Raw genomic sequence first — 16,120 nt, forward strand, 5'->3', positions numbered from 1 at the left:
CGTGCCATAAAAATATCAAAATCATGAATCATACAGCGAATAAGGCTACACGAACTTAACGTATTATGGTCCGTGACATATTTTTATAGAACTGTAAACAACCGTAGATTCAATGAAGCGTTTAAAAGTTTATTTACTAATTAAAACAAACAAAATGAAAACATTTCTAAATATAATTCAATCACAAACTATTTTTTTTTAAATATATGTTAAAAGCATGTAATAACACAATAGTCCTGACAATAAAATAACAAAATGTATTCATTATTCGAATTATTCGTATATATAAATACATGAATAATATTTATATCGGAAAATCTTTATAATGTTACTCTACTACTGTATTAAGAATATTGTAAAAGCGACCACAAAAAACCCGCCCGAGTTTGTTGTCAGCTCTTTTCAGATTATGTTGCGTTTGGAAGCACCGTGGCTTTGAATTGAAGGATGCCACTATAAGGAAACTCGATTCGATTCTAGTTTCCAACAAAGTGGCCTTTTCTTTCCTTCTTATGACATACAAGAATGTCCACTATAAATAAATGTATAATAATATAAATAAATAAACTGAAATAAACGTTGTAGTTTCTCAACCAAATTGTGAATAGGATGTTCTACGTTAATTTAAAGAACTCTACTCTTGTCTATCGACTAATCACTATTCCATCCTTCACCTTGTCATCTCCTTTACTTGTATGTCACGACAACCAGGAAAATATTTTGTTTTGTGAAGTATTACATATACTAACAAATTTATAATTTTTGATTTGTAATAAAACAAAATGTAGTAACTCCATTAAATTAATAAAACATAATAAAAAATGTTACCTATTGTAATCACGTTACATAATTTTGATAAATAAACTATCAAACATTTAAATTGTTATTTGATTGATAAACTTATTTAGGTAATGTTTAAATAATATATTAAGTTATAGACTTCAAAATAATTTTTAATACATAACCCGGAACTTATGTTGAACATAGTTTAAGACTCCTTGAATATTTTATCTGAAATATTTATCAAAATCAAAAACACTAAATTTTGACCTTCATGATGACCTAATTAAATTTAGTATTTAATATTTTACCTAAGAACCAAACTCTTTAATGTAATTAATGGCTGGCGGCAATTGATACTTTTGAATTAATTTTACTAACAAATTTATAATTTTTGATTTGTAATAAAACAAAATGTAGTAACTCCATTAAATTAATAAAACATAATAAAAAATGTTACCTATTGTAATCACGTTACATAATTTTGATAAATAAACTATCAAACATTTAAATTGTTATTTGATTGATAAACTTATTTAGGTAATGTTTAAATAATATGCTTATTTATTCATTGTTTTGGAGTAAAGATACGAAAGCAATTACGGGAAAAATAGTTTAATGTATTTCTTAAATAACTGTAAACATGAACGTTAACAAAATAGTGATGATACGAGCATTGTTCTAAGTTAAAGCCGGTCAAAGTCACCGAGTTAATCAAAGAAGGATCGGCAGGACGTTTCGCGTCGGCGTAAACGCGTGACCGACATCGCAATCACGTCCGCGTCAGCGCGTTCATTCGCAATAAAGCTTCACAAGGAAATACTTACATTCCCTAGAAAGGCACAAGTACAGTTTCTTGTTCGATGCATTTAAAATGATAGATAATATACAATTAGGATCGATGGAGTTAAAATTCTATGAAAACTATACCACATGCAAAAAGAAAAGATTACCCAGGTAACTTTCTTATTTACCTTCCATCCTAGGTTTTTGGAATGATAGATCACTATTATTCTCAAAAAGCAATAAAAGAAATTTAGCACAAATAAAAAATGATAAATCGTTTTACACAGGGTATTGAAAAGTTGGAGGAGAGTTGAAATAAATACTTATCTTGGTAACATACCATGTTGAAACTAAAATAAAAATCTGTTATATATATAGATTCAGTTATTAATATAAAAAAAACGTTCATTTTAATAGACTTGATGTTAATAAAGACTTAAGGTGTGTTAAATCGGAGACAATATATTTTGTTTTATTTCTTACAAAATGTATTCAATATTTTTAGGATTAAATGAATTGGTCCTTGTGTACCGGTATAGAATCAAAAGCGAGTAAGATGACTTTTAACGAATAAATCACGATTAGGGCCATGTAATAGGTTTAACAAATATATGATCAAGAAACAAAGACAGGTGATTTTTTTCTGCTAAGTTATGGTTTCTGTTATAAATGGTTTTTAATGACTTAAAATTCTGAATTACTGGTTTGCACCGCGTCTATTCTACCTTAAAATAGTTTCTCTCGATGCCTTGCAAATACATATCTAGACGGCCCCTTACATTAAAGACAGTACGAATAACCCAATAGAACGCCGAGGCTCCCGAGAGCGCTGTGGAGCTTAGTTACTATAAAACATTAATCGCGTTTAGGGCTCTATCACCTACAACCCTATTTATTTATCTGCGTGTGTACTGCTGTCTATATATGCTAAGGTTAATATAAAAAGTAAGGGGCAACCACCGAGATAGTTGATAAAAAATTCGAATTGCACACATAACATGAAACGTACTTAGTGTACAAAACTGTCAGAATTCTGATAAAATCTTGCAAACATATCAATCACTGACTGTAAAGGAAATAAGGGTTTGAAATAAAATAGCATTTTTGAATATTTCACTATTTATTTGTGTTTATATTGTAATTAGTAATTAAAATAATTCCCATTGAAATGCATTTCTCAATTTAACCTTTTACCGTGTTTATTGTACCGCCATCTATCGAGGTATTTTCCTACCACCAATGACGCTTTTACCCGTCGTTTACGAATAATATTAACTCTAACCAAAAGGTGACGCTGAGATCACTTCAGAAGCGTTAGAAATAATTTAACGTTACCAAATATAATAATTCTTTTATTTTATTTTATGACTAAGTACATTTTTTTTCTTGTTTACAAAAAATACAAGCATTCCATTAATCACATATGTTGACACACAAACTACACAAAAGTCTAGCAATACAAATAGTAAGAGATAAGCGAGGTACAGGCTTGCTATTATAGACCCCAGACAGAGAAGAAGTTGTAATCTAATTATCGCTGCATGTTCAAAAGTAGCTGTAAAATAAAATAAAATGTTATTAAATATTTCTGTTTTAACCGTAAAATTAAATATACAGGGTGATTGTTATATTTAAAGGTTAAAAGAGCAAAAAGCTTTAAAGCCTTTGTACTTATGTCAAAAGCGAAGCTTTGAATCCCAAAAACATCACAATAATTATTTTTCTATAGGAATGTATAATTGATGTATATTGACAGCAAAATTTCCCGTGCCTTCAAAGCTTTTACACCTATAACTAATCACCTTTTCATTGTTCTTATAACCTTTGATAATTAAAAATTTAAAACTTAATAACTTAAATTAATTATTGGTGAAATTTTAATTAAAATATATATGCTATATATATGTTTCAATTAAGGCATGTAAAAGAACTCGCAAATTTCAGATTGTTTTAAAGTGGAGTAAGATTTCAACACAAGAGTGCCATAAACTCGACTCATCTTAAGAGCCACGTTCGAACTCTTCCGTATTTCCCAGGAATAGCCGCAAATGTAAGATTTTACGATAACAGTTATTCACAGCTCGTGAGCTACCAAATAAGCGTAACGTAAGCAGTTTACACCAGCGCAGTGTTCCGTCTTTCGCTGATTTAAGATGAATCAAAATCATGACTTTCGATGAGACGGAAATTGTTTACTAACAATAACAACGTGTACGTAGATGAAATATAGCTAAAGATACTATTCTAGAATATGTATTTATTACATTGAAGGAGTGGTACAAATATTGGAACCTGTCTTAGACGAAAAAAAGTTTGAAAGTCTCTTAAAAATAATCATTAGTCATTCATTACTGATCCTTTAATGATCACCTCTCTGATTTTTATAGCTATTTAAAGCTTAAAAAATAATTAAAAAAGATATTTTATATAAGTTGTCTCATAAGTAAAAAATTCGTTTACATTTATATTTGTTTTATAAAAAAAAGTATCTTTGTATTTCTATAAATTTGTAACGATTCTATTTCTTTAATATTGTCTCGCTATTTGAAAAAGTATATTATTGAGTGCGTAATAGTGCTGTAAAGTTTTTATACTATTGGTTTAACATTTATATACAACTTTTTGCTATTTTGAAAGAAACTGAATTGTACATGTATTAATTTATTAATATACCTTAACATTCAATATCTTTTTTAAATTCCGCAAGAAAAAATCCAAATGTAAATTTCATATAAAAACCCCTATTCTGAGCCAATAACCTCGGACAAGCGAGCTCATTCGAGAATACGCAGGTGCTTGCATGTACTTTTGCATTTGCAATTTATAAAACAAAAAACATAAAGCGTTCATTAATGCACTATGATAATGTTATATGATTCAGTTAACAAGCGTGTTTTCCAACATAACGGAACTCTTAAAACACAAGTCATAATAAATCAAAAGCTGGATTAAAGTTAACAAAGGTTGCAATAATAAAATAAATTTTCATCTGAATAGGTGGTCAACTTGAAGTCAACAAGAGATGTAATCTATTATATGTTGAACAAAGAATTTTCCAATTTGAATTTGAAGCAAAGAAACAACTCAATTTTTTTAATACATTTTAGTTTTATTACAGAATTGTACATAAACAGTTATTTGTTTAGCTGTCATTGCCAAGATGTAATTGTAACTCGTCGAGACGCTTTTAATTTATGTGCAAGCAACCGTCAAGGAAATAAGTTTTTTTTATGTTGTCTTTTCGCACAAACAAATTGACGCGAGCGTGAAGTATTTTCGCAAGATTTAATTTCTTTACTAACTCCATTAGTAACTAGCTAAAACATTTAGACATTTTAGTCTTTTGACTGGTAAGTTTCATTTCTTTTAAAAACTCTTTACTGACGATATAACCAAACCCCCAAGGAAAAATATCGTGTTTTCTTGTATGACTAATCTGTACCACACAGCGCATAATCTACAGAGCCGATGTCGTAAGATTCATGACTTTTTCAAGCCTAAAGCTTAATTGAAATATTACTATTTTCGAAAAAAGGGCGAATACACCGAGAAAAATAAAGAGCGTCGGAAGACGCTGGGCGCCGGCTGCTTCCAACTGATCTTGTTAGAAACATATGAGGGAGTCCAAGTCCTGCAGTGGACGTCCTAAAGCTGTAGTGATTAATGTGACCCTATTTTTTAAATAATTTAAAAGCATGTAACACTTTAGAATTTTATGAGTTGTGGTCAACAAGCGCACGCACACTATACCCTACACGTGCCCCTGGCTATGGTGGATGCTCGTGGAAAGTGGGTCTGCCCCAACTACTAAGCAGATGACAGCTGGAGCCTTTGGGTTCTAGACCACGTACCGGCATGCAGAGTTTAGAACGTCTGCCAACAAAGTGAACAGACTAACTTAGTAATTCTAATGTATTATACGCTTTCAAGTCATGAATTTAATAATGATTTATTTTTATTATTATCTTTAATATATTTATCTTAAATAAATTTAATATTGGACTCGAACATTCACATTATTGCATGGAAGCAAGAATATTACGTTTAGTGCCAAGACAAAAACAAAAAAAAGAACAACTTCGAGGTTTTTTTTTACCGCGGGGTAGAGCGCAGAGAGCGGTTCGTCTAAAACTTCTTTTAAAGCTTGAGGGCTCTTTCGAAGCTTGGGTAGCTTCTGAAGCTTCCACTCAGGTCGCTACGTAAAATTTTCTACGGATTTGGTAACCACCAATCTTTTATATCGCTTAGATGATAAAAATTGCAATAACACTTGTCATGAAAAACCGCGTCTTAACTTAACATAAATTTAAAAACAAAAACTTACTCATAAATATTATTGTACAGTAAAAAACAATTCCATATACGCAATTCGGTATATAGAAGGAAGAATCTTCCGATGAAAATCCAAATCCTTTAGAAAACCTAAAAAAAGGAGGAAAAAAACAATTTTTAGTTATAGCTCGTAGTAGTATTTTTTTATTATATTTATATTTATATTTTTCCTAGTATATTTCATATCAAATAATAAACTAAATTTATTTTAAAAACATGATTATGAAACATTATTTTCAATATAACAGTGAAGTAGACAATCACATAACAACATTAATAAAACTCTTTATGCATCTCATTAGCATGTTATAATAAACAATAGAAAAGCACCTAATCATATCGGTTAACTAAACACTACACATACACGTACAGGTTACTTAAACAGAAATTAAAAATATATACTTACTCTGATGTAAGCACTCGGGTGCAACTTGCGTGTTCGGAAAGGTCACAAAGGGCCTTGTAGTCGTGGCGAGCCTCGGCAGCCATTTCCACATACAGAGCATACATGGAAACTAAAATTCCAGCTAAGGAAGTGACTATAATGGCACGATCAATGCCTTTAATCCCCATTTCAAAATTTAAGATACCTGAAAAATTATTGAAACGTTGTGGTTTTTGAACATGCTTTATTTATCTTAATAAAACGAGGCGATTGTGATTTATGTGAATAATTGTAAATAATTATTCAAAAATTCTCTGGTATTGGTTACATAATTTTTCGATGTTAAAGAAATAACTGGTCTAATTAATTTATCAAGTCGTATGCCTCCTTAAAAAACTTAAAATCTGTAACAGTTTGATCTTATAACACCTTGGTTAATTTCAATTTCATCAAAAGAAATTTTAATTAAGAATTTTAATATTAATAAGCAATGGTAAGCAGTGGATTGTAATAGGAATAAATGGACTAATCAAAAATTTCCCTAAATAGATCAGATTTATTCCTACAGGTTAAAACACTCTATTCCTCATAAAAATAAATAAGTGCTACTGTAATATTTTTGGTTGTTAAATAATTGATGAATAAAAAGGGAAGTTTAATAAATGTATAATGCTAAGCTCGCAAAGCGAAATAAACAATATTGTATTTCACATACATGTTATAAACATATTGATAAAAAGGTTATTAACTTTTGCATCGATTAAAACCGCTAAATCTATTGTGGGACTATAGATTATAAACGTTGGAACAAAAAAAAATTTACTGCAATCTGAGCTAGAAAAAATCGTCTTTATTTGAATTTTGCTACCACTTTTGACCTTAAAATTAGAAAGAAACGTTACCTTCGTTTTAAGCCGCAAAACTGAACAATCGTCCAGCACCTAATAGAAAATGACAAACTAATCAAAGTATTCGTTAGTCTTTTATATTAATTTTATACACGATTGTTTAATTTCCTCCAATAGATAAATATTACACAACCTCACCCATTCACGTCAACCGACATACTGATATGATAGCGGATTAAATACTTGTTCCGAAGATTCAGAGCGTAATAATTATGTTAATTTTATATCTTGTGATAATTATTCATTATCAAGCAACTCTGTCAAAAATACAATAAATCTCGTTGGATAATCTATTTTGATACAAATATGTAATTTTAAATCATAAATAGCAAGTTAACTACTATATTGACTTAAAAGACAAAAATGAGAAGCTCGTTAGAATACACGTTACATGTTAAAAGATACTTCTGTAGTTATTTGTATGTTTAGTAAAAACGTAATCACGTTTATCTGTTCGCTATTTTATTTTTCAAAATCATTCATTTATAGCAGCGCTTTCCAATAAGAAAATTTTATCACATATAATCATACAAGCACTGCTCGGGCCCGATTTATTCGTTTTGTACAGAAAATTTGCTAATACCTTGTTACATAAATTGCTGGATTTTATTATTCTGAATTTCTTGGAAAAATCTTTAAATATATATTTGTGATAAGTACAATATAATGCCCTAATTACTTAAACTTAATTATATAAAACAACCTGTTTTTGTCGTTGGAAATTTTGTTCTTGTTATTAAAAAAAGGTTTTATTTGTATGAACAAAAGGTACATATATTGTTAAATAAATATATAATATATATGTTTATACTGACAATAGTTATATTATCAAAAGTTTGTTTTTTGTCTTTATTAATCGATGTTTAAAAGTCAACATACTCAACTATCACATTTTTGTTAAAATCTGGACGTGACTCGCTACAAAACGTCAAAAACAGCACGCCCAAAGTACAAAATTTACTTTAACTGTTTATCTGGTAACACTTAAACTCAAATCTATCGCAAATTCAGACCATCCGTCTTAAAGCATAAGTTAAAAATTTCCTTGTCTCACTCAGAAGGCGAGAAATGCAACGAAGTTATCATTAAAGATACGTAATACCAACCTAAATTTAGAGGTGAAGAAAACATGTCGTTAAAATAATACATTATTAATTTTAAAAAACAATATCATTTAAAATATTTATACACAATGTACCAATTAATTCTACTAATATTACAAACATTATATTTTCTGGTACAGCAATATGAAATAGGTCAACAAAATAATGACATAGAAAGAGAAGCATGCCTGCGTAAGAAGAGTAAAACCAAGCGCCACATTGCCAATGACGCCCGATATCGCGGAATGTTCTTCTCGTCATGTTGGTAGCTTTGCATTAGTTCACCATCGCGACCGCAACGCAGCGTTGGCGTCGTGCAACACCTTTCATTGTATTGACTATTGACTGATTCCGAACACAGAGAATAATGTATAAATCTAATTTATCGTTTTATTGTATTAGTTCTTGTTAAAATATATTGTAATATATATAAGTTTAAGTGTAATCATGCCTCCGTTTACGTAAATGTGAAAGAATACAGTCCATTAAGTGCTACGCGGCCATTTTACTTGCAATGCGGCAACGGTGTACAATCCGCCATTGGAAACGACTAGTGTCTTTCTCTGTGGGCAATATTTGTAAATTGTCGAATACTACGGAATAGAAACAAGGTAATACCATGTGTGATAAAAGTGCAGTGCGGACTTTAGTGTAGTGAAGCACGGTGGTCGGGTGTTTCGAATAATGTGCGAACGATGGAAAACGAAGTGAAGCAGCGCAATCAAAGAAATAGGCGAAGGGAGCGGGCACAGCGCATGCAAGCACAGCGAGAGAGTAAAGTTAAGGATGGGGACAGCGGCGAGGACGAGTCTCCGGCGAGAGAGAAGCCGCCTCGTCCTCCGGCCAGGAGGAAGAAGTCGAAGGAGCCGCTCGGCGAAGAGGATATTATTGATGGTTTCGCCATAATGGCATTTCGCACCTATGAAGATCTTGAGGTAAATTATTTTGTGTGCTTGCATTCCATTCATTTGAAGCTGGTAATACTCTTTGCAGGGTGCAAAGAGCAATATTATTAGGTATAGTTTTGATAAAAAGAAATAGATTTAAAATGCATGTAAATTACAGATCCTTGAATATTGTTTACATTTACATAATGTATCATATGCTATAATTAATTGCAAATCCCTGTAACACAATGCAACTGTCGTATTAAATTTATTTGGTATTTACTTTGTCTATTTAAAAGACCTTAAGATATCGATTTCGTAACTAATTGGTTTGTTTTGCAAAAATACGTTCTTTTCATGAATTCCATTACAAAAACGGTGCTTCGTAATAGCTTCGGACGTCGTCTCGGAAGTGCAATGACCTATTGAATGAACTCCAAGTACTTTTATTTACCAAGTTAAATAGGCTCATATAAGATAATGTGACAACTATGCTACTTTTATGCCTTCAATTTATGAGTATTGTTCTCTGTATGATAGAGGTTAATAGGTCTGTACGTATAAAGGAATGACCAGCTGACTGGTGCAAGCGGCAGCCCTATAGACGGACATAGTACAACAGTGGTCTCCCACTAAGTGTAAATTTGGTTCAAGTAGCTTTCGCTCGTTGTTCATTTATTCGACGACGACAATGTGTTTTGTGTACTAAAGTCGTTCATGCACAATAAAACAACATTCTACGCTAACGTTCTAAATTATGGCGACGGGTCTGCCGTTTGTGGCTCGTTGGATAAGTGCGCGCGTATATTATAGGCCCGAACAGGTTTCTTTGCTCCTATTAATCCACCACATGCGGTGTGCAACGTTTATGCAATTTTTGCTTACAATGGACGTAATTTTTACCATTAAACATTTTGTTGTGGAATACGACCGCGAATTACCTAGCATATGGTCGAAAAATGTGAAAGGCATTATGCTTTAGGTATCGATCATTATATAAATACAATGAAAGTATTCTTTAGCATTACGAGAATCTACGTTTATTACACGAAAGTCGTCTAGTTTATGAACTACATAAACTACAAACGCTATAAATAATTTATGGCATTTAGTAAACATCAGTAATAATTTGTTATATATACGCTCAAAAGCTTCTTTTGTTTACAAAGTTACAGTACAAAAATGAATTTCATGAAACATTCAAATCCAATTAGAAAGTAATAATCCGCTTATGCACTTTCTATTCGTTGTTTTCTTTGACTTCGCTATTAAAGTCTGTCGTTTTCACCGAAATTTTATAGAAAGAATAGCGTCATGTAAACGATTAATGAATGTCTCCATTACAACAAAGAAATAATAATTGTATATGTGAAATTGTACACGTGTTTTTATAAAGTGTAGTATAAAATTACACGTAATAAATTAATGTCATTGCCTACCAATTTTAAAACAATTAAATTACGTGTTGTTTGTATATAATTATCATTTAGTTCCTTATAGGCGTGTGTATCTTATACGTTTCAAGATACAATAAGAAATTTTAAAATAATATACAAGATGACCAAAATATATGCAGCTGTCTTATATGAAAAAAAAATTAAATATTGAGTATACGACACAGAACATGTATCTAATAAGATTGTTAGTTTCAACAAAATTACATATTCATGACGTATTCATTCTTGATTAGATTAATGAACGTTAATAAAACCGAAACCATATATTATCGTTTTATAAAAATAGTTTTGCCTAATAGCAATCAAATTATTACATTTGCAATATATCCTAATACATTGAATACCAAGGTCAGTATTTAATCTTTATTATATGATGACCTGTCTACGATTTGCGTGGGATCTAAGTTTTCATATTAAAACCTAACGCAACAAGTTTTGTTATCACGGAATAAAATCTTTTGTTTATAATAAATTCAAAAAATCGTAAACGTTATGAACTAAAAAACTATTTGACCTTTTATTTTCGAAAATGAATACCATTAAATTCTTACAATATTAATGATATTTAACATAGTAACCAAGAAAATCAATTACGTTTAATTAGGATAATAATGCATTATATTCACAAGTAAGTACGCGATAACAGTGATAATGAAAATCAGCTGATTTAATGTGATATTCAAAACGCTATATAAGTATTTGGTATTGTACCCGATTCGGAATTAAAAACTGCTAGCGTGACCGTGTCATCTGACTCGACCGCCGTGCCGCGGTCCACAAAAACAATGAGTAGGTATGAGGTAAATGAATTATTTTCCCACGCCGCTGTTACCCTGTCCCGCTTCAACTGAAGGACTTATCAAATTAACTATTGTCATGATTATTTCATCCACCTTGTTGTCATGTAAACTTTTGGATGATAACTTTAATGTGTTGATATTTAAAGGTTTTATATTATTGTCATATTATCATTTTCATTAACATTTCAGCCCTAAAACGTCCACTGCTGCACATGCGATATCCAATAGGGTCGACTAGAAGCGGACTGCGTTAAACCTATATAATATTAATACAGTTTTATTGACGACAATAAACATTTGTTGCAGTAATCCATAATTATCGCGATTATAATTAAAATGTTTTATACAGTTTGTATTCAACTCAATTCACAAAATGCGCAGCATCATACCTGGTTTGCATACAAAACGTGGCAATTAAGTTGTATGAAATGGTTTCACGGTAATTAACGTTTTTATCATATGTTCTTTTGTAATTATCACAGAAGCTTAAGTTGGTATTACGAACATTTTTAAAGATAGATGTTTTTAAGACTAAGATCATTTAAGGTAAAAGAATATCTTAAATTTTTTGTAGTTTCTATCATATTTTTATAACACTTATGTAATGCAGCAAATTAATGTAATTAACAAACATTGGTAAATATACAAATTTGATAGTTGAAAAAAAAGTAGTGTAATGTCTATTCACAATATCTAAATATTGACAGAAAATAAGCATATGCATGGTTCCATGTATACAAAAGTATGCTTAAACAAAATCAATAAGAGCTTCAAAAGATAAAACAAGATGACGCGAGCGGCGAACAAGTATCTCGTCGTCTATCGTAAACGCTCTTCAGAAACATCTCTGCAAGTATTCCTAGAGTTAATTATTAACACACCGTGACATAAATACTGGAAAAAGTCAAAAACTCGTGAATTTGTTACCCTTCATGCTACTTCTTAAATTGTGTAAAGTTGTCGTCATCAATTGAAAAAGTGTCGGAACTTGTACGATTAAACTTCGTCCGTTATAACACTGTTTGCTGAGCGAAATACTGGTTTATTTTGTCTTTGTTCCTTAATGCTTTTATACACAGCGATTATTATTAGAGTGAAATGATATTTATAAGCTTGCGAATAAACATGCAAAATCACCTCAACACATGCTGATGTAAGCAATAAAAAAACTTAAAAATAAATAAATGCAGTTTTTAAGACTTGTACTCGACCAACAACTGTCTCCTAGCCGCTTTTATTTCAACGAAATTTTTTTACAAAAGACGCAAAGCCGTGCAGTTGCCGTGAACAAATGTTTATTTTTTATCAACTAGCTAACAAAAACAAACAGTAATAAAGAGGAAAGGCGAAAAGAAAAATATTTATTGTCTTGTTAATATATAGACATATCGTAATATCTTTTTATATGCGCTGATTATATATAGTATTTTTAAACAGTTTACATTAATACATTTTATAAGCTGAGAAAAATAAATTGTTATGCATCTAGATGCTATGAGGTAGGGAATCATGTTTCTGCCCTGATCACGTATCCAACTTACATTATAACTTTTTGTGCAGTTTACACCGATACTATGATTCTTAAATTTCTAAGAAGATAACATGGTTATTTTAACGTGTAGAAGACAAGTTAACGTAACATATTCTATTTCCAAAACAATAGCAAATCACTTTAGTTAATTTTTTTCTTCACTTTTTATTTTTTATGATTATATTTCTCTGGAAAAAAATGTTTTTTGTCATAAATTTATCTAATTATTGATTAATTTCACATTAGTTCTTATAAGACACTACTTCGACTTTACTTATCGAGCACTAATGTTCGATTGCGCGGACATCCGTGCCAATAAACAAGTAACAAACAAATTATTAAATAAAAGACGAAGATTTCCACATGCCCATAAGCCTAAACGGTAAAATGTTATTACACTAATATTAATAATTTAATGAATATCATTATGTTTTTAGAATAAATACGAAATATCGTTTTAGTCACTCAAAAAGTATTATTAGACTCGCTAACTGCCATTACATTTCATCTCACGCATAATAAGAATATTCCTTACATGTATGCCTCCGGCATTTACTTGCCCGTTATACATTGTGTAAGAAGTGTTTATATAAATAACGAACAGTATTCTGTGAAATAATACAAAAACATTGAAAATACGTAATTTTTAATGTATCTTTTTCACCAAATTTTACCTTTATTTTTTATATTTATAATCCGTGTATGCAGATCTATTTGATAAAAGTCTTATAAATCTAATGCAACAACATCCCTTGCTAAATTTATCGCACATACTCCGTTTATGCTAAACTAAGCAATCTGTATACGCGTTTTAGTAATCTTTATTTCACTTTCAAAATTAACGGCATAATACTTTTATTACAAATAAGTTTTGAGTTGAATAGGAGTAATATGGTTTGCATTGAGGCTCAGCTTAAAATTTCATTACTGTACTTTTGCTGATTGTTCGCGTTTTCCCCCTCCTCCACTTTGTGTTCCTCCACTCGTCTCCCTCTTCTTAACGCTTGCGTTACCACGCCAGCTGTAATTTCAGTGCATCTGACGGATATATTCATTCATCTGCTTACATCTTTAAAATTTCTTTGCTATAACTTTCGACAATTTTACGTTATGTAATAGGTTACTACAATCTATAAAAAAAAATTGTTTTTTGCTTCGATTATGGCATTCGCTCTATGGCCGATTATGTTTAAAATTATGACATGTACTTGTTTTCGCAGTAGTACGCTAATATACATAAAAATCAAAGCAACATTTAAATAATACCTTTAGAACAAATAGTAAAGACATTAAGTGAAAGTTCTTAATATATTTACAATGAATAGAGAGATAATTTTTGTGTAGAGTATACATTTTTTACATATTTGTGATTTTGTAGTTTTCTAGATGAAAAGCAGGCCAAGTATTATTAGATAGCGCGTTGATACGTTTCAATCACTTTAACTAGTGTTCTCCGCTATCATAATGTCGCACAAAATACTAGCCAAAACATAAAATTTTGGTAAAATATTTAATTAACTAAAAATAATACATTTCTGAGACTTTCTGTGATAATTATCGCCCCCTGCGTCTTTATTCATATAGTCAAGATTTACATTTGCTTTTTATGACTATTGATATGGGTTATCAAAGCCTACGTTTCGTTCAACCCGTGTGACGCACGATAAACAAGTATTGTTCTATTTACTAACAAGCTCACATAGCCTTACTTAAGGAACAATAAAATCTTAAAAGAGGGCCTGTTTGTATTAAGTACTCCTGTGATCTAACGTGTTACCTGCATAAACATATATAACTTAGCAATCTTGTGTTCAATTGTAACAAGAAGGTGATAATTTTGAAAAAAGCGTAATTACTACATTTAATATTATTGTGGCAATTAAATAAACTTCTTTTTAAATAAATATTGATTGTACTAAAAATAAAATAAATGTTTCTAATTGTAAAAAACTAAGAATGCTATGATATTATCAAAACTCATTTCTTTTGATGTTCCATTTTTCATATATATACATGATGTCATGTTTCTAGTTACTTCTTTTTAGTTAGCGTTATTTCGAAAAAGTTTAAAGAGTGAGCCAATCGAACAGTTCGTCTATAATTTGTTTTTGACTATAATATTTATTTGTAACATTGGTAAAACTAAATCGTCTGTATTAATTTACATAAGAATATTTTTATACCATCCTCCATGTATGAAAATCAGTGTACCAAATTAGTAACAGTTCAATTAATGTTTTTGTCGATTACTCGCCGTGAAGCGTATATTAGCACAAGTAACCGATTATTGTTCGTCACAATGCAAACATTTGTAACATATTGCACCATTATCGTTCAACACACGTCAAGCTAGAGCAAATGTTTACAGTGAAGTTAGTAGCGCTGAAGTGACGTGCTCGATCAGTTTAAACAGTTAATACCTCAACACTTTCATAGTTGTAGAAGAAACTATTTCATTACAGTTTATTTCTCTGTTCGAATGTTTATTTTTGAAAACTACAAAATTGAAGTTATTAAAAATATTTTATAATTATAATTTTCAATATTCAGGTGTTTTATTTTATAACAAACCATTTTTCAACCAACCAACATGTTCCATCCCTAACTATTATAATCAATGTCTTCGAAACTATAAACTTTACATATAGGATATTTATTTATTTACATATAAATTGAACAGCAATTTTACTACCTATAAAATTTTGGTGTTTTATATATTTCCAGTAAAGGAATCATGTGTATCGAATTACTGATTGTACTCGGTAGTTTTCATGATTTTTCCGCTGTTATAAAGTTTTCAGGTACGTTCGTAACTAAATTTAGGTATTGGTTTTTAATTCGACCGTAATGCACGGAAGGCTTAGGTTTCTAAGTTTCTTTTAAGTACATCTTTTGTATGTTTGTTCAAATTTGAAAAAATACTTTGTTTACTGTGTATACAAGTGAAAGTAGATTAATCTGTTACTTGCTGATGGTGGGTTTTAGGCATAGTTCGTATCATCTAGGGTTATATTATCATGTTGTTTGTCTTGTTTCTTTTATAAAAAATATTAAGAAAATGTATACATTAAAAAAAATTATTATAATCCCTCATTAAAGCTAGCGCTTGGCTATGTTAATATTTCAATGGCTAAGCGTCAATAGTCTCAAT

At 30.4% G+C, this 16,120-nt stretch overlaps 2 protein-coding genes across 12 annotated transcripts in view; one reads left to right on the plus strand and one right to left on the minus strand.

Moving 5' to 3' along the window:
- Nucleotides 1-2,730: 2,730 nt before the first annotated feature.
- On the minus strand, nucleotides 2,731-6,484 carry Vkor (Vitamin-K epoxide reductase). Its single transcript, XM_068777483.1, has 3 exons — nucleotides 6,305-6,484; nucleotides 5,891-5,988; nucleotides 2,731-3,121 (listed from the first exon to the last, which is right to left on the minus strand). Exons 1-3 carry the CDS (start codon nucleotides 6,469-6,471, stop codon nucleotides 2,919-2,921), a joined length of 468 nt encoding a protein of 155 aa, XP_068633584.1. The 5' UTR covers nucleotides 6,472-6,484; the 3' UTR covers nucleotides 2,731-2,918.
- A 2,151-nt stretch (nucleotides 6,485-8,635) lies between these two features.
- Nucleotides 8,636-16,120, plus strand: part of LOC137933585 (proline-rich protein 36-like) — a 62,283-nt gene continuing 54,798 nt past the window's right edge. For all 11 annotated transcript variants that reach the window (XM_068777590.1, XM_068777596.1, XM_068777595.1 and 8 more), the window contains exon 1: nucleotides 8,636-9,229. In XM_068777590.1, coding sequence (XP_068633691.1) covers nucleotides 8,990-9,229 — 240 coding nt within the window. In that variant the 5' untranslated portion in view covers nucleotides 8,636-8,989. The remainder of the gene's footprint in view (nucleotides 9,230-16,120) is intronic.

This window comes from Battus philenor, unplaced genomic scaffold, assembly GCF_028537555.1.
Source record: "Battus philenor isolate CCGP_79_NKW_IND1 unplaced genomic scaffold, ilBatPhil1.0.hap1 SCAF_13, whole genome shotgun sequence".
NCBI lineage: Eukaryota > Metazoa > Arthropoda > Insecta > Lepidoptera > Papilionidae > Battus > Battus philenor.